The sequence below is a fragment of the Carex rostrata genome, chromosome 18 (genome assembly GCF_964058835.1).
Source record: "Carex rostrata chromosome 18, lpCarRost1.2, whole genome shotgun sequence".
Lineage (NCBI taxonomy): Eukaryota > Viridiplantae > Streptophyta > Magnoliopsida > Poales > Cyperaceae > Carex > Carex rostrata.
The window spans coordinates 2,421,064-2,444,141 of record NC_135935.1 but is presented as its reverse complement, the minus strand read 5'-3'; the positions used below and the strand labels follow the sequence as shown (position 1 = coordinate 2,444,141).

Sequence of the window (23,078 nt, the reverse complement as noted above, 5' to 3'; positions counted from 1 at the left end):
CATGATTGCAAAAAAACATCGTCTTTAGAAATTCTTTTAACGTTTTTTATCATTGGTAGACATACAATGACCCGTATACGTACAGCTAGTCACAGTGTTCTATCCAACAGAGTAAAAGTCACCGGAATCACATTAAAAACAACTAGATCAGATGGTACAAAATAAAAAAAAAAAAAAAAAAAAACATCATTTATCGGTAGTATTTTTCTTTTAATCCAAACAACAACGATCCATCTGAAAGAATTTAATTTGACAATAACTATCATCCTAAAATTGAGTATATGTCATTTTGCCTGTTCAAACAAGAAAAAAAAATTATAATTTATATTCAATTTCATTCTCAAATCAGTTCCTTTCTAGTGTTAATTGCTCCTATACCTATTAAAACTTTTCTTACTTTCAACTTCATAGTTCTATTCTTAATTCAGCTTTCAACTTTGCATGAAAAATTTAAATATTATTAGTTTTCGGCTAGACATCTACTTTTTCTCTCAAAAATAAACTTTGAAAAATAATTATTTGTTCCGAACCACATGATTTCAGAATCTCGTTCTAAATAAAAAAAATCCCAAACTGACTATATTTTTAATAAAACTAGAAAAAAAGGTCAGATTTGATATATTTAAAGTTTGAATATTAATAAAAATGTCGGCCCTCCAACCCCCAACTCTCAAAATAAATGTTTTGGAATCTATCAAGCGAGAAATATAAATTTTACATCATTTTTTTTTAGCTCCGTTCAAATATATGAAATTGGTCCAATTTCATGTCTTTTAATTATATAATTTGGTACATTAAAAATAAGATATTCTCTCTCCCCTATATAAAATGATCTAAATAAAATAAAGCGAAAACAGTTTATCAATTATAAAACAAAATAAATTAACTGTAATTGTTTTTATTGTCTATTCCAACAAATTCCACTCAAATTTGATAATAACCAATTAACCATTCTATATTTTTCTTACTAAATTCCCCTTATTTTAATCAGAATTTTGAAAGGGCACATGTGGGAAATGAGAAGATATTCAAAAGTAAAAGAGACAAGAAGAAAATGCCACGACGAACGTCACGCGCACATTTACTTTCGATTTTTTTAGCAGATGACGTGGACATTGCTTATCCATCCTCTGTCCCATCAAACGGCCATAATCATAACTCTGTGTACAACAAAACAAATAATTACTGTAACAAATGGGCTCCCCGTCTTTTTCTTTTTCCAGAAATTTTTTGGCGCAGGTCTCTATGTTTTAAAATATCTCCGCACTCAAGTGTGTACCCCAATAGTACACCATGGCCTATTTTTCACAAAAATAAACTAATCTTCCTACTCTAGCGTCTTTTTCTTGGGTGTTGTATAGTATAGTGCATCTTTGACAGCTGGATTATGATGTCACATGAAACAAATAAAGAAAGCAAGGAATTATTATTGCACGGGGGAGATCTCACCGAATTTCTTACACAGGAGATAAAACTGGGCAAGTGGGGCCCGGTTTTCAGGAGTGGAATGACGTGCGAGCGAGGGATGGTGAGTGTAGTTTCTTTTCCAGAGATTCTGACAGAGGTGATAAAGGCGTGTCACGCTTTTACGCCGAGAGGTGGTACGGGTGGATTCCAGCTATTGGGTTGTCAGACGGAACAGCTGGAGGTGACACGTGGATAAATGTGATTGGTTTATCTGCACGAAGTTCGTGCATTAAGCGGACAGGGACCCTACGGGCTACCGTACGAACGTCCTTTGCGCTTTAGCCCCTGACCCATCACTTTTTCACTATTTGCTATAACGGCCGTTTATGTCTTTACAGTGTCAAACGGGGGCCCATTTTTTCAAATTTGTGGGTCGGATTTGAATTTTTTTTATAAACCATAGTTAGAAAAAAACAAACATGATTATTTTTTTTTTATGAAAAATCGTGAGAAACAAAATTTCATTTAAGTTTCGAATTTTTCTATTTTTTTGAGAGTGAAATGAAAATTCGACCTCTGATATTTTTATAATTTTTCATCATTTTTTTTCTCGAAATCTGTGAAAACAGCTGGGACCGAAATATCATTTCGGTCTCGAAAAAAAAGAGACCAAAATAATATTTCGGTTCTTATGATTTTCTTAAAAAAAATAATAATGTTGGTTTCATAAAAAACTTTGTTCTAATTATGGTTTATAAAAAAAATTGTAGGATTTGATTTCTCTCTCTGTTTTTTTTCTTTTTCTGATTTATCCAATGAATTGATATATTTTTTTTCTTAAAAAATTGTAGGATTTGGTTTCATAAAAAATTAATAATGTTTTTTTTCTCTTTTTCAAACGTATTTTCTGATCACACAATTGAACTGATATTTTCCTCTTTGTACATTTACCTTGGATGAAGATATATTTGTTTCTAGTTAATTGATCTTATGTACCTAGTTATTTCATTGAAAACCTCCTGGTTTTGTATAAAAGAAAATAAGTTTTTTTTCTTTGATAAATTAGTGCATGCTTAATTCCTGCTCATTCATTGATAAGAATTCAAGCAGAAGAAATACTATAGTTCAATTTTACGTCCAATTTGTGTCTAATTCATAGTTGGAGAGGCTTGGCTCCTAAGTTTGGCTGTTCTACATATATTTGGAGCATCTATTTTGAATCAAATGATCATGATCGACATGTCACACAAGTTACAATCAGAGAAGGCATTGCTAATTCAATGTCTGTACTGCCCATAATTCGTACAAACTGTTGGACCTGAAATGAACAACTCAATGTTTACAATCAGACAAGGCATTGCCATCCATTGGAGAAAATTCAAATTTTGTCATGTCGGATAATATATAAAAGCAGTACAATAACCATGGAATTAGTTACCACTTACCAGCGTCTCATAAAAATATTAATTCTCTACAGTAAATACCGTAACATTAGAAATTAATCATTGCTAATTTTCCAGTTTCATTGGTCGAGCAATATGATCCGTGTGAATCCTTCAATTAACGGGTCAGACTCGCACTTTCTCTGTATAATTTTAGGGGAAATTTCATATATATCCCTCAAAAGTTTCAATATTACGTATTTATCCCTCCAAAAACAATAATTATAACATATTTGTCCAATCTAACTCTATAACATATAAAATATCTCTAAAAATAATTAAATAATATTTTTTAAAACTTTAAAATTTATTTTATAATATTAATTAATAATATGTTGACCATTATGCGATTCGATCTCTTTAGTCCGCTTGAGTTCTTTTCCCTGTAAGGCGTCAAACCTTTCTCGCAGTCTCGCCTCTCTCTCCAAACATACCAAATCACAGATTTCTCCCCGCCTTTCCTAGTCGCCTCTCCTCTCACAGATTTCTGCTGTCACTCGCTGCTTTAATTTTCTATTTTCGTTTGGAGAGGGATGGGAAATTTGATTCCTTAGAAAGAAGAGAAGTTAGACGAACTAAAGAAAAAAAAAAAAAGAGATCGTTTTAAAAAATATTATTTAATTATTTTTGTAGATATTTAATATGTTATAGAATAAGATTGAATAATATTTGCCCCATAATTTTAAATCAAATAAGACCTTTACAAGTTAAAGCAGTGCAAACATTGGTGCAACGGCTAGTTCATTTCATGGCAGTGTAACCCAGCCAATTGCCAGCTAAACAATATCCAGCGTGTCATCCGACGTGTGACATTCACGAGATCAGTGTCTTCTTACAGAAGCCCCGTCCAATCAAGGCCTATATAAACGGCCTCAAGTTCACTCTGCTGGCACAGTGAACAAAAATATCACCATTCACACCAGAACAAAAGCATATCATACAAACAACATTCACAAGCCTTCACATCCTCGTTCTTTTCCCATCTACCTTCCTTTATCTTCTCCCAATGGCTGTTTGGAAACCAGCAATGGCGATAGCCATTGTATTGTGGATCTCAATGGCGAACAGTCTGGCAATGGCAGCGTCCAAGTTCGATGATGTCATCCAGCCGAGTTGGGCTAACGATCATATCATCTACGATGGTGATCTACTGATGCTCAAGCTGGACAACTCCTCTGGTATTCTACATTTTTCCTTTTTACCATTTCTACCTCTGCTGTTACAAAAGTTTCAGAAGTTCTCATCTTTTGATCTATTCTGAGTTTCAAATTTTCTCTGTTTGTTGACATTTTGAAACAGGAACTGGATTTGCATCAAAGAGCAAATACCTGTACGGCAAGGCCACTGCCGAGATGAAGCTTGTTCCAGGCGACTCTGCTGGCACTGTCACTGCCTTTTATGTAAGCCAATAGTTTCACCGCATTTTCATTCAAATGCGATAGACATTTTATCAAGGATTAAAACCAACTCTTGCTTTGAATTTGTTCAGCTGTCGACCGATGGTGATAACCATCATGAGTTAGACTTCGAGTTTTTGGGGAACAGAACAGGGGAGCCGTATCTAGTTCAGACGAACCTTTACATCAACGGGACAGGGAACAGAGAGCAGAGGATGGACCTCTGGTTTGACCCAACCACTGACTTCCACAATTACTCTGTTTTGTGGAACCCACAACAGGTGGTCTTTCTAATTGACGACGCCCCCATTCGAGTCTACTCCAACCAGGAGTCGACAAAAGGCATCCCTTTCCCACGCGACCGGCCCATGATGGTCTACAGCTCTCTCTGGAACGCTGACGACTGGGCCACAGAGGGAGGCAGAGTGAAGACTGATTGGAGCCATGCGCCATTTGTTACTACATTCAGAGAGGTGAGGATTGACGGGTGCGAGTGGGGGGGTGACAATGTAGATTGGGAAAGTGAGGTGAAGAGGTGCAGCGAAAGCCAATGGGGAAAGGAGGGGAGGTACTGGTGGAAGGAGAAGGAAATGGAGATGTTGAATGTGCACCAGAGCGACCAGCTCCTGTGGGCTCGGTCTACGCACCTGGTCTACGACTATTGCAATGATCCGGCAAGGTTTCCAGTTCAACCTGCGGAGTGCGCTCATTAGTCTTAGGGACATGATGGGACTAATTTAGTATATGGATGGTGCTGTAAAAGAGGAAAGTGGAACTGCTGGTTTCTGGTGGGGTGCAGGAGATGGAGATGTGGTGACTTGGCTTATTTCTTCATTAGTTGTTTTGTTTAGTTTAAGTTAACTGTTATGGGTACGATGTGTTTGTAAAAAGTACGACCATGGTCCGTGGTCTAATGGAAATGCATTTCTTTTGTAAAATGGCTGTCCCGTTTTATTCTTCTTAGATGCTTCTTCCTGCACATTCCTTATAACCTGGCACTGACAATTATAAATGGAGAGTCAATGTTGAAACTTGAAAGCATAGACATGGGTCAGCTTTGTTAAGAAGAAGCACCATTTCTTAAACTGCGCCTTTTTTAACCTGTTATATCAGATTTGCAAAGCTACGATGCCACAGATTCCATAAGAGTTTCAATAATCTGTGGCAATGTCGCATCGTATGCATCGTATTGCTTACTAATTTAAATGGTCAAATAAAAAATAAAATAAAAAAATCACTCAAAAGTTGTCTCCGAAATTATCTCCTCTTCCTTTTTATTATTTTATTTATTTTTTTCTCTTTTGTTGGATTTGATCATTTAAATGAATTGTGAGTGGGAGCAGAGAGAAAATAAATAAAAAATTATGAATATTTTTATTATTTTTCAATTTTTATTTGACGTTGGATATTTAATAAAAAAATCGGCAGCGCAAAGATACCTAAACAAAATCATTACTTCTGTCAGACCCTGTCAGAACCAATAACCCATACGCAAACCTTTTAGCAGGAAAGGAATTAATCTCGAAAGAAAAAATAAAAGAAGGAAATGGTCGAATCGGGTAAGAACTCGGATAGACTTGGCGCACCAATGAACCGATGGAGGTAACAGTTTGTCAAAGTATGGATCTCACCGTGAAAACATCCGTTTCCGTCGGGAGCGATAGCAGCGAGAGTTTCAATATTATCCGTTCCATCAGACCATCGAGATTGAATACTTCTTTTCACACGCCAGAATCGCCAGATTCTCTCCTCTAAACCAGACAAATCGAGCGGGTTGGATTGCGTTTTATATTATTTTTAATTTAGATAAGTATCGATCTTAGATTATTTCGAATCGATTCGATTAAATTTGGGTCAGACGCATGTTTGGATTTGGATAATTATATCATTGGGATCATGCGGGTTTGGATTTTATCGAGTTTCCAACCGATCCAGGTACGGGTTTGACGTGGATGTCGGATTGTTTTGGTTCCTATGATGAATTATTATTATTATTTTAGATTTTAGAAAAAACGCAGACCAATTCGGACCCTGCTCATGACAGCACCGCCCAAGGCCCAAGCCAAGACAACAGTGAAAGCACCGCAGTCGTTAAAACTCATCAGTGTGAATCTCATTAAATTAATGTTGGCCATTGAAGCACTATTAAGCTACGGTATGTAACCTCTTTTGCTTGAAATAATGAAGGCAAGTAGTTTTACTAACACATTGTAAAGTAGTTTTTTTTTTTTTTTTCGGTAGTGACATCATTTAAATGGATACATTTGAAGACTAAGATAATGATAGTTAGTAGTTAATGAATCACAATTGTGACTAAGAATACAAGATATAAATTAATCTGGAAGCTCATATCTAGCACTAGCAGACTAATGTTCATCCTACTTGATCACACAGATCAAATTCCAAAGATGATTGGCTACAGCGATTTGTACAGGTGAGCTAGTCAGGAAAATTGTTAATTAAAGAAGTATTCTACTTAAATTTCTAACAAAAGAACACAGAAGAGAAGGGATATGAAAAGGAAGCTATACAAACTGTGAGATGAAACATCTTATTCTCACATCTAAAAAAAATTGAAAATGAGGCTAACAGTGTAAAAACAATCTAAACTAGCCGTAGAACACGTTGGATCGCGTCTTTAACCAATTCACTAGATCCCTATCTAAAGAAGATGCATCCAAAACCACATCTAACATCGGACTTCCAAAATACTTTGGATCGTCTTGGAATTCCCAAATTAGTTCCTTAGGCCATGGTCTCTGAGGCTGCTTCTCCTGTCAAAAGTAAAAACAAAAAGCAAATTACTTCCCACCAGGGTTCACATTTCAACCCAAAATTACCCAACCAGAATTCAACGCAGTAAGTCCAGAGTTCCAACAAATTTAGGACCATATTGTATTGAACTCCAATGACAAATTCCCAGATAGTGCATATCAAGAAATATGTGCAAGGGAGCACAATGCAAGTACCTAAGACCACCCCCATTGGACTATATTGGTACTCCAGACCCACTGGAATGACTAAACATAGTAGGATATTTGGTCTCTGCTATGTTGCTACATATTGATCTGCTAACATGACTTTATCACATAAGGCCCATTGACATCATTAGTACACCGGATGCTTCATTATCAAGAATACGTACCATGCGAGAGAGCATGAAGCGAACAGTTCTGGTGCCATAGACACGTTCGCGAACAGTTTTTGAAGACTTGGTGTAGAAGGATGTGATGTCAGGCAGGGTCAAGCAGCCCTTTCTAGTCCTAGCTAGTCTCAAATCCGGGTCAGCGTTTGTCTGGCCGAACCAATAAATCAACTGCCCTAAAATGTAATTTGGGCTGTAAGTCTTAGTGTACAGCGAGCCCATCTTCTCTGTGTACTTGGGTCCCATGTCCAATGGACTTATGAATATTGCTGGTGACTTAACTGACTTGTATTCCTGCATTGTTGGTAAAATACTTATTGGTCAAACCTCACATATGGAAAAGAAAAATCTATTAATAATATAAGACTAACTCTAAAAGATCATTGCATTTCTATGTACAAAATTGTGAAAATGCAGTCTCAACTTCAACATTAGGATGATTTTGCTACTAAGTTTTCTGATTAGTCCTAACATATGTTTTATTCGTAATTTCCTCTCTATATTCACAATATAAATCAAGGACTTGCAAGTATATAGAAATTACTTTATCGACTAAACTATACCTCAGAGATGGTCAGATACTCAAAAGCTCTGAAAATTTAGTTTAACACATTAAAAATCTTAGGGAAGGCAACTGCAAATTTTGAAAGCATCTGCAAAACAGTACAACAAATTGTTGTGGATAAAGTAGAAATAAAATATTACCCGAACTTTAAATAAGCATTTGGTGTAGGCGTATATGTGAATGAGGTCTGCGGCTGCATCATGACGGCACTTGTATGTGCAGGGTAGAGTCCTCAACTCATCCCTCAACCTATTATCAGCACACAAGTTAGTTACCTACAAACTGACGCCTGGACATCAAAGATCTTACCATATGCCCAATCGAGAAATGAATCAGCCAAAAAGGTTTCCCAATTTACCCTCAACAGAAGGCAAGGAAATTTTAAAAATACATCAATCATTTCTAATACAGAGGCAAGGAAATTTAAAAAATGAGCCAATCAGCCGGGTGCACATACATTCTTGACCTGACTGAAAGGGTACCCCAAAAATAGGAAATAACAAGCTATTATTTGCTTAATGAAAAGAGAAGATCAGTACCACAAGAGACAGTAACGGAGGCTCCTAGAGGGGTCATCAGATCCAGATGGATCATGGGTGCAGATATTGGACTTCAGTTCAGAAAACAAATCTGGATCCATATGAGGCTCCATGGATTCAAGCATGTCGCTCACCAGCGATCCCTCTCCCTTCCACAGTGCAGACACCATTTCTTCTCCAGTCAACCTCTCTAATGGAGGTGGTGCTTTCTTAGCATCTCCATATAACTTCCTCATCACATATTTAACCTATGACAATGAACAATGACATTTTGAACCACATAACCCACCTAAGCAAATGTGTTCTTAATACACAGAATTAAATAATGTACCTTATCAAGTGTAAGCGCAAGATTCTGAAGTCTAGAATTATAGACCCCATCAGCCTGAATCTCGGCATCAACCTTCTCATTTTCAATGCTAATGTCAGAAAAATATTTCCTCTTTTCTTCCAAGTTGCGTCGGAATATCTCATCAGGCAGTTTTGTCCTCTCAAAGTTGATGAATCTCACCTAAAGAAAAACAGGCCTCACAACCAAGCACCGTAGAATAGTAATAGAAATAGAAGGACACAAAAAATATGAAGGAAACATGTACCAGTCGGGCTGAGTAGGTAACAAGCCAATCAGGCAAGCCAGCGAGTAAACAGGTGCCAAGACCAGCTTTGGCCAAGTCTATCAAGTCTTGTTCAGACACTTCATTGGCTTCACATGCCTCTAACAGTAATTTGTGGCGGTCCAGGATTCCATGAGATTCTTGCAATGACTGCCGTTCAAAATACCATATACAACTAAGGTTAGTTCCAAATTAAACTGAATATCCTAGTTCAGTATGAACAGATTTTTTTTTAATAACCTTCATGCTAGCCATATGATGGCAAACAGTACAGAGTATAAAGCCATAAATTCTTTTCAAGTTCCAATTGGACAAACAAAACTTGACCAGTCAACTTTTGGAAAAGAAAAAAAGAAAAAGAAAAAAAAAAGGAAGTTCATACATTCTGAAAAGCTTCTTCACTTGCCAAACTGAGATAGCTGCCCCTACATATTTGACTTCCACAGAGACATACTGAAGCTTCATATTCTTCTTTACTCTACAATTAAACAAATTATATTTATGAAAATAAGTTACACAAAATAGCTGGTCAATATAATTGAGCTGAAAAGGTTCCCAAAAAAAACCATACCTCAGTTACTGAGTTATAATCAAATGTGATTTCTTCCCCATAACTGATAGGTCGAGTTGCATAAATTCCAATCTGGTATTGACCGTCAACAGCTGTCACCCTTTTACGAAAGATAAAAACAGCATTGAATACATAAGTATAGCAAATCAGTGTAGAAATAACAGAGAAAGAAAGAAAGAATAGGAGCTCACTTGGCTTCACAGTTAGGGCGGCATGAGTGACATATTCTGCTAGCATAGTTTGCTTTGTGCATGGCATCAACCACAACCAAGTCATACCCATCACGGTCACCCTACGTTGGTACACAAAAGAGAATATTCAATGGAAAAATATCAAAACCAACAAACATAAGACAACAGATATATTTTTTATTAGATTTGAAGAGATAGATATGTAACCTTTGGTCTCTCAAGATAAATGTTGTAAAACTCTGGAGCTGGTTCTTGATTATTCTTTTGTAAAGATCTTATTCCATCTTGCTTCTCATACCATCTCCAGGAAGGATACACCTAGAAAAAGGCAAAATACATGAAGAGAAAAAAAAAGAATATGGAAGCAGGATATTGAGCAAAATAATTGAAACCACAGTCACAAATATATAATGCAAAAAGCTACCTCTCCCAAAAATTCAACAACGAAATCTTCTACACCAATCCCTTCCTCTTTATTGCAAACAACTCCCAAGCCCTAGAACAAAGATGAAAAATTAGCAACTAATTACAATAAATATCTTTAGATCTAACAATATATATACTTATGCAAAAAGTGATACCTTTCGATAGGCAACATAGTTATCATCAGGGCGATTTCGCATAGCACGTAAGATGGCCATGCACATCTTAAAAGTACGTGTGTCACCTTTTGTTTCTGCAGCCGTTTGCATCTCTTCAAAAACTGGTTGTAATGGGTATACCATCGGTGTATTCCCACTCCCTGTAAAATTCCTCACTTGCTTGTTTAATGTCTTCAGCATCATCTGAAAGTGCCAAGCAGTTATAATGTTATATATAACAATGGCATATGAATAGCACATAAACTTCTACAAGTCCTGGAAAGAAAATAGTTACCTCTTCAATAAAAATTTGTTTGTCTGTAAGCGGCCAGTTAAGCTCCTCTGGCATGGAATCAAGCAGGAGATTGTGTGTATAGGGGTCGATACCATACACCTCTTGTTCAATGACCTCGTCTCCAAGGGCTTTTCTTGGTTTATAATCCTTGACCTCAGGTAACTCCAGCATTTCCAGATCATCTGTACCATTCTTCTGCAATTGCACCTTTTCAGAATAATCCTCCGGCAATGCAACAGTCATTTTTCTCTTCACCTCCTCTTCATCTGTCACAATCAAGTACTTATCTATCACTTCGTATTTCCTTGTGACAGGAGGGACTAGACTTGCTTTTGTCATGCGTGCTCCCCACTCTCTCTCATCTGCCATATAATCCATAGACTCGTCTGTCTTCGAGCCACTATCGTATGGACCCCGTGTGTCAGATAGGACTGTGTTGTCACTCTCTGTCTCTGACAAGGAACTGTCACTCTCGGCGCCATCTTCTGAGAAATCGTCAGAAGTTTCGCTGTCTGAATCTAATGGACGCTTTTTTAACTTAGAGAGGCTCCTTTTAATTTCTCGGTCCACCTTGCTGGCTCCCTTTACTTGTTTTTTCTTTGGCTTAGATTCCGATGAGTTGTCCTTTACGAGTAAACTACCACTTTCATCTCTGCCATTAATTGGCTTTGGATCCTCTAATCGTTTTGCAAGTTGGATGAAAGCTATGATAGTTTGCTTCATCTCCCCTGTATCTCCTCGAGTCTTAACTCTACAAAATCATTAAGTTTTGTCAGTAAACAAATCTTGATCTTATTCTTTGATTATATTATAAGAAAAAGTATCTCTTAACAGTATGTAGAAGAGAATAGCATACTTCAAAGCTTCACGGCACATGCGGCTGATGTCATCTTTCAGAGAACTCAGACCACGGCGGGAGTAGTAACCACCTCTCAGCTTTTCTTCTATTTGAGCAACCTATGTAACAAGCATGTTAATCATTATCTCTCGAAGTCAAAATCACAAACTAAAAAAAAATAAAAGTTGCTACATGCAGCATGCAAAGAGAAAAAGAGTAAATAGTAAGTTACAATAATAGAAGCTACTTACTTTAGGGTCGAAAAAATCAGATCGATTTCCTTTCATGATTTCCTTCAACTTGGTGTAAACAAACTCCTTCTTTTTACGGTACTCATATTCTGATTTTTTCTGAAGCCACCGCTTCATCTGAGCATCCCGTGAAAGAACTTCAGATGATTTTTTGGAATCGAGCAAAAACTTGGACCGCTTATAGAACCCAGGCCTGAATCTAGCTGCTTCACCCAAATCAGGTCTCTTATCTGCAATCTGCCTGAGACTCTTCATCTTGAAGTACGAGTCCATGGAATTATTTAGATAAATCCATTTAATGTAATGGAATTTATCTTGGAGGTCCCTCAACTGGATGCAACCACGAATGTCTACCAATGAAATATTGGAGAAGTGACAGAGGGTTTCTTCTAAAGCACCAGAACTAATGTTAGTGCATCCAACCAGAACAAGAGTTGTGACATTATTCAAGTCATATCCGCCCTATAAAACAGAAGTTAACAATATAAAGTCATTACCCATTTAGCATGTCTGGTGACTGTGCATTATGTGTGTGTCAGGAGAGAAAGTCAGAGAGCTATGTACCATTATGGCCCTGAACACCATGTCATTGCATTTAGTACCGGCAGAAGACAGATCAATAAGCTGACACATGCTCTTGTAAAGCATGGCAGCATCATACCATCCCTTGCATGTAGAGGCTGATGATTGGATTGATCTTATATCGGCTTTGAAATAATGGAATATCCTTGCTAATAAGCCTCGGTCAAGTGAACCCCAGTTCTCTTCAACCACAGCATCGATAGAACCCTCTTCTGCAAGATGAGTGCCATCTTTTAGTTCCTCAAAAGAGCATTCTTTCATTTGAGTAACCATTGGATCCTCATCTCCCCAAATATTAGAGTCATCATCAGCTCCTTGCAACAGCCTTGCCCTTTTTGCTGAACGATAGGCTCCATTCTCTACACAGATATTAAACCAAGAAAATGAGATAGTGTTAGCCACAGAATACACCATTAGGCCTGTTCTTATTTAGTAGCTTTCACAAAACTGCAAAAAGAACTGTAATAGTAGGAAGCTGTATTTGTAATATAGAAAGCCATAACTTCAAATAATAAGAAAAAACCTATAATTTCATAAAGCTGTATAAACCATAAGGTGATTTACGAAAATCAGTTGTTAATAGTGGGACCCACCGCAAGACAAAAAAAGGGGGAAAAAAAAGAGAAGTAAAAAATCTTTATTGTTGGAGATCTTTTGATCAATTCTCTCCATTTATAAACCAAAAGGAGCTGTTACTACAAAGAATTATAAGAAAGGAAGATCTCCAATTATCAATAACAGCAGATAGAAAACAATAATCATCTGAGCATCAGAGGAAAGAGAGATGTAGACGCACAGTGTGAGTTTGTTTGGCACTTATCCTAAAACCTTGACTTCATATATTTCACATATAGATGCACCGAACACAGATTGGTTTCTGAAACTATGGGATTACAGAAACTTGCTTTTGCGATATTCAAAGCAGCAATATCAAACACATCCTTACATAACAAGCATAGTATGTGGACAACCATGTCCAATGACTACTTTAGGGTATTAGTGTACCTGTACCAACTAGTGCAAACTCTTAATCAATCAACAGACAAAGGCAACGTTTTACTATAAATAAATAATAATAAAACAACAACTAACCAGACAAGTCATGGGCTAGACTGGAACTATTCTTAGTAACAGTCGAGTTGAAAGGATGCAATTCAGTTTCCTTCTTTGGCTGCTTAGAAGTAAGCCATGGATCCAATACTTCATTTATAGTTGACGAAAGCTCCCTGGTCTTGAAAGACTTCATGACCAGTTCATGTAATTTTCCTTTCAGGTAAGCAAGAAATTGCGGGTGCTTAATGTTAAAATCAGGAATGCCAGATGGCATCCCAGTGCCAGACTTGGTACCAGAACTAGATGCCACAGTGGCGGTACCGGCAGCCTCATAAGGCTTCAAATCCTTCACAGCTGGTAACCAGGTGTTATCAATCTTTCTAAACACACTCATTTGTTCCACTAAAAAGCCTCTTCTGACCATAGACTGCAACTCAGCATATGAGTAAGGCCCATGCTCTTGACCTGTCCCATCAACATAGAACCAATTACCGAGATCCACAGAGAGCTCATCAACAGTGGGTATGTGATCTTTTGGAATGACCAAAGTCCTGCACCGGTGCAAGCTCTGAAAATCAGCCTCATGGTGTCTCTTGGTACCAGAGTGAGAATGCTGAGGCGGGACACTTTCATAAACTGATCCTCGGTCACTACCCATAGAGTGGTACCGTGTAGATCTAGACAACTGGCGTTCTGTACCGGCTCCTCTCGCCACTTTGGCGCTGATACGTGATTCAGAGGAGTTACCCTTTTCTTTCACCACACAAGCATTAATGCGAGTTACTGACAGTAGTGTTCCTTTTGTGACACGAGGAGGCCTGGCAGTGGGCTCAGCAGTATCTTCATTAGAGGAGAAGGCCCAAGAGGGGAGGGTGAGATTTCTCGTGCGAGAAGCCTGATAAACATCAGGTCTGGAATGTCGGGGGTCTTCTTGAAAACCTCTTGGGGGCATTTGGCAAAGAGGGAATCCATCATTGACAATGATTTTCCTTCTTTCTTCATCTCTCTTCCAGTCACCACCTCTGCACGACCACTTCCCTGTTGTGCAGCTTTCTTCATTAAGCCTGAATTCCTGGAGTCTCGGTCGTAATTTTGCATATCCTGTCAATCATATATGATAAAGGAACATGTTCAGTCAAAAGCCACCCATGCATGTCCTGTCAAAATCTTTTATGGGGAAACTAACGAGGTAGATCGTGGAATTACTGGAATTCAACAAACACAACCTAGCTTCTAATAAATTATAATTTTTTTTACTAAAATAATACAAAAATAAAACAGAAAAGATATTTCAGAGGCAAATTGATACAATATAAGCATTACTAGAACTTATGCTACACATTTATATACAGAGGAACCCAAAATATTACTATGGGAGCACCTCGTCTAATAAAAGATGGGCAAATTTGTACAAAAGAGCAAACAGCCTATTAGACTAAGCTTATAAAGTTTACAGCATGTATAAAAGAGATTATTTATCAGTGGTAAACAAAAGTCAACAGGGAAAAAATAAGTCAACAAAGGAACTTCTTATACTAATATAAAAGGAAGGTTTCTAAAAGCAACAAAATAAATATAATTCTACCTTCCTGCTGACACCATCCGTCCAAGTCTGCCTCCTTAAAATTGGATTCCAAAGCTTCTGCAAAAATTAAAACAGACCAAATAATTTTAAAACAAACCATATTTAATTAAAAAATATATTATAAAAATTTGAGTCAATATTAACATATGGGCATTGGGCCAAAATGGGCTCAAATGGGCTGGGATTAAAGAACATTCAGGACCAAGGATTTCATTGAAATAAGAAGAGCAAAATTCAGATCCGAATCCATGATATGGGCTACAGAACAACGAAAGATTTTAACAAAAGAACACAAAAGCACATAATATAATATAATATATAATATAAACAGCATAATAAAATGTATAGATCCAAAGTATTAGACCAGGTGGAAAGACATCACTAATGGACCCACCAATGGTGTGGGACCCACGAGATCATCGTACAGCCGTACAATGTTCCAAAAAAAAGAGAAAATCCCATCCAGTAAAATCATGCCAAATAATATCCAAACTATAATAACTACCAACAACAAAAGAAAAGGAAGCAGAAAAAAGGGACAGAGAGAAACAATAACGCTCCGAAAAAAGAAATAGAGAGGGTGACAGAAGAAAGAATGTGTTAACCTGAGAGTATATCAAGCTCAGCTCCTTCTGCGACAACATAACCTTCCATAAAGGAGGCAACCCTCTCGTCAATATGGTATTCCTCATCCATCACCAATTCATCCCCAGTGTCTATATCTAAGTTCAAATCTGGGAGACCCGTATCAAAACGCGGGGCTTCCTCAAGAGCAACCCCAGTTTCAGCATTCAGATCAATTGGATCAGTAGCGGTGCCAACAACAGAAGGAAAGACGGGTGTCACCAAAGGAGAGGCCGCATTTTCAACGGTGACCCAGCAGTCACTGCTCTCATGCTTTATCATGTGATCAGGCTGAAGGTAACCCTCTTTGACCAGGGTCTTAAGACCAGCCAATGTTGAAGGCCCCTGTTCCACACCAAAATTGTCTATATAAAACCACTGGCCAGGAACTGGAATGGAAACTGGATTCAGGATCATGTCAGAAGCCGTGCTTGCATGTGGTGGCGTGTCGCAGATATCCATATCCTCTTCCATGTCAAGTTGTGCTATTGCAGACTCTTCTTGAAGAGAGTCAACATTTCCATTGGCCAGGAGAGGCGGTGGAGGGGGTGGTGGCATCACAGGAGGTGGTGGAGATGATGGTGGTGGAGGTGGCGGTGGTGGAGAAGGTGGAGGTGGTAATGATTCACTTGACTCACTTCTTGTAGAAGTACAGCCATTTGCTGGTTTTTCCTTACTAGCTCTCTCCTCGCTGCTTCTGTTGCTATCACTCCTGCTTGACTGTCTTGTAGAGTTGGTCTTTTGCTTCTGTTTTTCTTCAACTTTACTGCTTTCTGGCGGGTCAGTTGACCGGTTCAGCTTGACAACCATGTTTCGATTTCGTGGGGACCTGTCTAGGTGCACAGGTGATCGCTCGCGGTGTTCATGCCGCCTGAATCTCTGGTGAGATGGTGTGCGGTCCCTGCGAAAGGGCTGGCGGGACCTGTGCTGAGGAGACCGATCATTATATACTGGGCTCCGATCCCTGTAATCATGGTGGTGTGACCGATCATGTTGTGCCCAGTCAGAATTGCCCGGACGTGAAGAAAGGTGCCGGCTGTTGCTCCGGCCACCTCTTGGATTCTTGTAAGGGAATCTATCCGGGTGAATGGGTCGACTACTTGAGCTGTTCTCTTCTACCCTCCTTCTATTATCAGACTCCACGGTAGGCCACCTAGGCTGTTCTTTATTACTTCCATTGCTGTTGTCGGACTTGATTTCGCCCGGCTCCACATCATCAGAACCAGAAAGCCGGGAGCTCGCTCCACTATTTTCACACTTCACAATTGATGAAGGAAGCCGCTTTCTTTGTTCGTCAGGTGATCGCCTTGGCTCAAAACTTCTGATACGGTCTCCCTCAAGCTTGCGTCTTTTCTCCGGCGCAATATCTCCCCATTCAAAATCACGTTTGTGGGTCGGTTTACCCCACCGGTACCGGCCCGGACCAGGGAATTCACTGTTGTTGCCTCTTCTCCATTTCTTGTTGATAAATTCCCCTTGTTCAATTTCATCCCTGCGCCATTTTTTAGAAAAAGTGCCCCTTTCAAATTCGCCACTAAGTACCTCTCCCTCTTCAATATCGTTACGACGCGAGTGTGCATTTCTCTCTGGCATGTCTCTGCGGTTTGATTCACGGCTCCTTTCTGTACACTGTCTGAGCTCCAAGTCACCCCCACCTCTTCGCATTATTGCGCAGTGTGATGATGGTGAAAGCACGTCTTTGTGTGGCTCTGGTAAAGGCAAGCTCTCCATAACAACACCTCCATCTCCCATGGAATTGCGTCACAGCCTCCAATCAAAAAACCCTAGCTCCGAATCCGTTTGCCAGGGCTACCAGCACACATATTATATTATATAGCTCGCAAATTCGTGGTTCGTGGATCCCCGCTCTTGCAAGGTCGAAACCCTAATCACAAAACAAAAATAACGAATGCTTAAAATTCTAGGATTCGAACCAAAGTAGCAGGAATTGCAAGAAAGGCAATGCAAAGAGAAAATTAAGAGTGAATTGAAGAAGGTATAGGAGTCGATGAAGAGAGGAAGAGCTCACCGGAGAGGGAGGAGATCGCCGGATCGGAATAAAGTGAAGAGCAAGATCCACGGGATAGTTTCGCCGATGGAAGAGAGAAGCTACCCCAAAGAAATTCGCGATTTTTAATGGTATCTATTGGTGGATTGATGCGCTCGTTCGCGCTTTGTTCCTTCTCCCGCTCTGGATTTTCGGGAAGGGGAGAGAGAGAGGGAGCGATATTGAACGAAGGAAATGAAAACCAAGTCTAGTTGCGAACTTTTTTATTCTTACGGCAGTTATGTAAAATGCAGTGATCGCGGTAAGCACACCGCCTGGTGATGTCTCGTATGCGGCCATGCGGGTCCGAAAATCCTCAACTCTTTTGGGCTTGGGCCAGGTTTCAAAATAAGTCGTAAACCCGCCTCATATTTGACGACTCCCAGTCCAACGCTGACACGTTGCAAATTAGTTCGAGTTGTGTTTCGTCGGCCCGCTTTTTGGGAAGCATGTTCTAGTAAGAGCATCCTAGTAAGAGCATCCGCATTGTATTTAAAAAAGTAGTTTTCTAAATATTTTATTATTGCTTTAACTGTTTTTAGTAATAATTGCTGACGGAATGACTAATTGACTAATTTTTTTTTTTTATCGTTTTGGATACGACTACTCAGTTTTGAGTTTTGGGTTTTGGCCCTTATTTATTTGCTTGCATTGAAAACCCATATCCACTTTATTAAAGCACGATTTTTTAAGATACGGAATTGTGGTAGAAAAATAAATAAAATAATTGTAGTACCAAAAAAATTTAATAGAAAATAATAAATTTAAAATACATTAATTGTGATGGGTGTAATTTGTCGTGAATATGATCATGTGTGTAGTATGTAGAAGTCCTATTCTAATATCAAATAGGTTGTGTTTCTGATCTAGGAAAATGTCCACGAGTAAAGTTGATGAGGAGATGTTTTAATATTCAGGGGAAGACCAACATAGGTCAAGGGGCAGTTGCCCTCTTCTTCCTCCCAGATTTTCTCATTTTCATTTTTTATGAAATTTATAAGTTTGGACTGACTTAGACTATTTTTTGGAATTTTTCTGACCCCTCTAGAATCTTGATTTGTAATTTGGGTTAATTTAGAACTAAAATTAGAATAAATTTTTCGAATTTTGATTAATAATTAGAAGTTAGAGCATTGAAAATTACATATCAAAGTATTAAAAATTACAAGTTAGAGCATTTATTTATTTAGTATTTAATTAGCTAATGTGTCTAAATATGATTAGCTACTTAAACTCAATTTGTTAATTTCTTGCCTCCCTCCTAACGAAAATCCTGAATTCGTCCATGTTAATACCCATTGTGTATCAATAGTATATGAGTGAGATTATGGCACTATGCATAGCGCATAGTAGTTTGTACTATATATATATATAGAGAGATGGGCTATGGTGCATTGCAATGCATAGGCCATGGTGTGCATTGGACCATAAATCACCGATTCAAAGTTCAAATGACCGATCCAAACCGTTCATCTTGTTCTCCATATTAATATGTGCTTGGAGACCAAATTTTACATTTTTTGGAATTTTTTTACTATTTATTAAGCCACTTTGAAAATCGCTGATCCAACGGTGACTGTTTGGAACAGTAAAATCAGAAGCCACCGTTGGATCAGCGATTTTCAAAGTGGCTTAATAAATAGTAAAAAAATTCCAAAAAATGTAAAATTTGATCTCCAAGCACATATTAATATGGAGAACAAGATGAACGGTTTGGATCGGTCATTTGGACTTTGAATCGGTGATTTATGGTCCAATGCACACCATGACCTATGCATTGCAATGCACCATAGCCCATCTCTCTCTATATATATATATTTATCGCTGTTTGGGAGATAATAAGATAAAATTATTTAAATACATTATGTGCTTTTAGTCATGTGTGTCACGCCTCCATTCATAAGTGAAGCTTATTTGTAGAATATTAATATATATGCCTGAGAGAAAATAACAGCTAGTGGATTACAGCATGAGTTGGTTCTTGATTAATGACTATATATTAGCTTTAATTGGGAATCATTCGTTCGACAATATAAAAAAAAAAAATTAACATTTAAAAATGACAAGTCACAATTTGATAAATTCCTGCTGTAAATTAATTATTTACAAAAATTATGCGATTTTTATTAAATTTTAGAGTTTACAGTATTGTGCACCAACACACTGACCAGCAGTTGTGCCTTTGTCAAATTTGAGTTAGCTCACTATTCTCACTAACTCAAGTCTTCATCCAAACACACCCTTTCTTATTAGTCCGACAACAACAAATCACAAATAAACGCCTGTGCAAGCATGCAAAACATGCACATCTGCCTGATAAGTTTCATGCCAGACATATATTTCGCGCATGGGGAATCACTCTTATCAACTTCGTGCTTTTCAACTGTACTTGAATTTCAACTGTTTGAATTCGTAGTTCGAAGTCAATCCAATACTTTTTTGGAGATGTGCTCATTAACTTCTCTCGGTGAACACATCACCCCCTAGTTTTGCTTAAATTAAAACATTTCTTTATGTGTTATTGGAAAAAAATAAAAATATTTTGGATCTGAGTTATTGATTCCGGTTTAAAAGTCACTTATGAGTAAATAAAGAAAATATTGTGGCCCTTCTAGTACATTTAAATTCTAAGATATTGTATCCATTTTGAAAAAAAAAATTAATAAGAAATGTTTTCGTCTGACTTTTGTCAAAGTAATTTTTTAGTTTCTAAAAAATAGAAGGACCATGATATTTTATGTATTTACATAGAAGTGGCTTTTAAATTAGGATCATTAACTCAGATTCAAATTTTTTTTATTTTTTTTTCATAACATACAAATAAGAAATATTTTAATTTTTCTTACCGTCGTCAAAAATCCGGCATAAAAAATATTGATTCGGGTTATTTGTCGCAGTCTTTCTAATAAATCAAATTATATAGTAGTCCATTTATTTTCAAGAAATATATAAAATATTTTTAATATTATAATACAAAAATAAATAAATCATAACATTTTCTATTTTAATTAAAAAAATAAAAATGTAAAAACTCAAATCCGGAGAATCTGAAAAATTATTCTCTGGATCTGCGTTAACCGAGATGCCCCTGGATCCGGGGAATAATTTTCCGAAAAGAAGGCCTGAATCTGTAGAATTATTCTTCGAATTGGGCAGATTTAGAATTTTCTCGAATTTAGGTGTAGACTGTTAAATTTTCTATTTTTCTAATATTAATAAATATTTCAGGTCAAGCAAGTTAAAAGGGAATTACACATTTTTTTACCATTCTGTAAAGCTTTTTAAAAAGTCACAAAATATTGGGAATGTTGGTTTTAGTAACTAACGTGTATGTAATGAGTTTGGCTAGTATAACATTAGTGTCATTTCAGTCTATATATCATCAATTTCAAAATCTATTGAATCGACTTCAAACGGTGAGTCTAAACCGTTCAAAGCGATATACTTCATTAGTTGTGTGTTATATGCAAAATTTATAATTTTTCAAACTTATTTAGTATCAAGTCAAGCGATCAAATGTGTGAGTTTTTAAGTTAATTTTAATATATTCATTTATCAACATTTGTATCGCTTGATTGATGCTAAAATAACTCGAAAATATAAAAAAAAAATTGCATGTAAACGCATCACTCATAAAGTAAATCGGCTTGAACAGTTTGGATTAGCCATTTGAAATCTATTCAATCAATTTTGAAGTTAGTATCATATAACACCGATGTCATACTAACTGAACTTGTATGTAATGTCCAGACAATAAAAATTGTGGACTGACAGGTGGTATCAAGGATGTCATTTAATCTTTATCCTCCTACAAAAACCTTTTATCTCTAATATAATTCCCATATTTCATTACAGAATTTACAGGACAGTGAAATCTAAAGGGGTTGCTGTTACTAACACTAGAAACCTCTCATGGATTTTATTGCAAGAATGGAATGAATTATTGGGGATTTTAGGGAACACTGCTTCGATTGAAAATGAGAAAAATGTTCTTCAATGGAGATGATTCAATAAAGGGTACTTTATAACAAAATCTCTCTATGAAATTGCTCCCTTTTAGAGGGTCAAAGTGCAATATCCAATGATCTGGTGGCATTTAAATTTCCCAACAATATATGGAACATTCAGGGCATGTTCGGCGTGCACGTAGGAATAGGAATGCAGAATTTTTGAACTGATTTTTACTGTTCATGTGGGAAAAAAAAATTTCAGTCTGAGTGAATTTTTTTTTCCCACGTAAACAGTAATTTCCGAACATACCCTCATGTTATAACATAGGAACAATTTAAATCTTGACTAGAGACAAATTAATAAAAGAAAACTCATCTTAATAAAAGGGGCTGGATAGTTTCTGTAAGTAAACTGTAGGTCATTTGTTCCAAATGCCCAATGTGCTCAAACAATTTGATGTTGGATATGATTATGTTAAGATTATTATTTCACTAGTTGGACCAATTTTACAGATACTGTCCCTTATGCTCTTATAGACTACATTCCTTGGATGTGCATGTAATTACGACGGTTGTTTTGTTGGTGCATTTTGGAACGTAGAAATGAATTGTGTTATTCACAATTCACAAAATTCATGTTTGAGAAAAAAACCAAATCCCCACCCTGGTGCCAGAATAGAGTCCTTCCCTTATAATTGCTGATTATGTCAAATGCTTTTTTTATCCGGTGGTGTTGCCAAAATTTCAGTGAAAGGACTTGTGAAGGTGCGGTTGCCTCGGACTCAGATGCGATACCAATCCAAGTGATGGGCCCTCAGTTGCAGCTAGGACTGGTACCAACTGTAGCGGGATGATACAGACCACAAGAGATAGCGGCCGATAGTTGAATAATTTTGCTGAGTCCGGCGACGCTGCTTGTATAAGAATATCAGTAATACGCTGATACTAAAATTTTTATATTTTTGAGAAATATTTTACTATTTTTTAGAATTTTTGGAATAAATATTTTCAAAATAATAATGTATCAAGATTAACTAAAAATATGCATTTTTGACCGCTTGACTAAATACTAAATAAATTTTAAAAATTAAAAATTTTGTATATAAACGAAGCTTTCATGAAGAAGATCGGTTTGAATAGTTTAAAATTGTCGTTCAAACTTTGAAAGCAAATATATAACTTATAAGTATATGTCCTAATATACTTATATACGTAGAGATGTTACTTGTAGTTTGGAGTTCATGAGCTACGGCGGATAGAGGGTTGTATGTCAATGATGACCTGTGTGTATGCTAAGGTGGCAGCCAGTCTATCAGACAAAGAGCATCTATAATAGGATTTTCTTTTCAATTTCTAATGGCAGATTTTTCTAATTTCAGGATTTTATTTCTTTTCCAATTT

At 37.2% G+C, this 23,078-nt stretch overlaps 2 protein-coding genes and 1 long non-coding RNA gene across 3 annotated transcripts; 1 reads left to right on the top strand and 2 right to left on the bottom strand.

Moving 5' to 3' along the window:
• The first annotated feature begins 3,707 nt into the window (after window positions 1-3,707).
• Window positions 3,708-5,184, top strand: LOC144569417 (xyloglucan endotransglucosylase protein 6-like). The gene is made up of 3 exons (XM_078319764.1): window positions 3,708-4,027; window positions 4,149-4,249; window positions 4,339-5,184. The coding sequence occupies exons 1-3, from the start codon at window positions 3,856-3,858 to the stop codon at window positions 4,957-4,959; spliced, it is 894 nt and encodes a 297-aa protein (XP_078175890.1). The 5' UTR covers window positions 3,708-3,855; the 3' UTR covers window positions 4,960-5,184.
• On the bottom strand, window positions 3,859-4,284 carry LOC144569418 (uncharacterized). Its single transcript, XR_013516055.1, has 2 exons — window positions 4,178-4,284; window positions 3,859-4,062 (listed from the first exon to the last, which is right to left on the bottom strand). It is a non-coding gene; the product is annotated as an uncharacterized LOC144569418 (long non-coding RNA).
• A 1,493-nt stretch (window positions 5,185-6,677) lies between the features above and the next one.
• On the bottom strand, window positions 6,678-17,988 carry SDG2 (SET domain protein 2). Its single transcript, XM_078319239.1, has 20 exons — window positions 17,710-17,988; window positions 15,662-17,565; window positions 15,057-15,113; window positions 13,511-14,572; window positions 12,401-12,777; window positions 11,837-12,298; window positions 11,604-11,704; window positions 10,748-11,498; window positions 10,453-10,656; window positions 10,296-10,367; window positions 10,079-10,189; window positions 9,872-9,972; window positions 9,681-9,780; window positions 9,492-9,587; window positions 9,092-9,259; window positions 8,827-9,006; window positions 8,496-8,743; window positions 8,097-8,205; window positions 7,392-7,685; window positions 6,678-7,020 (listed from the first exon to the last, which is right to left on the bottom strand). Exons 2-20 carry the CDS (start codon window positions 17,430-17,432, stop codon window positions 6,856-6,858), a joined length of 6,429 nt encoding a protein of 2,142 aa, XP_078175365.1. The 5' UTR covers window positions 17,433-17,565; window positions 17,710-17,988; the 3' UTR covers window positions 6,678-6,855.
• Between the last annotated feature and the right edge of the window lie 5,090 nt (window positions 17,989-23,078).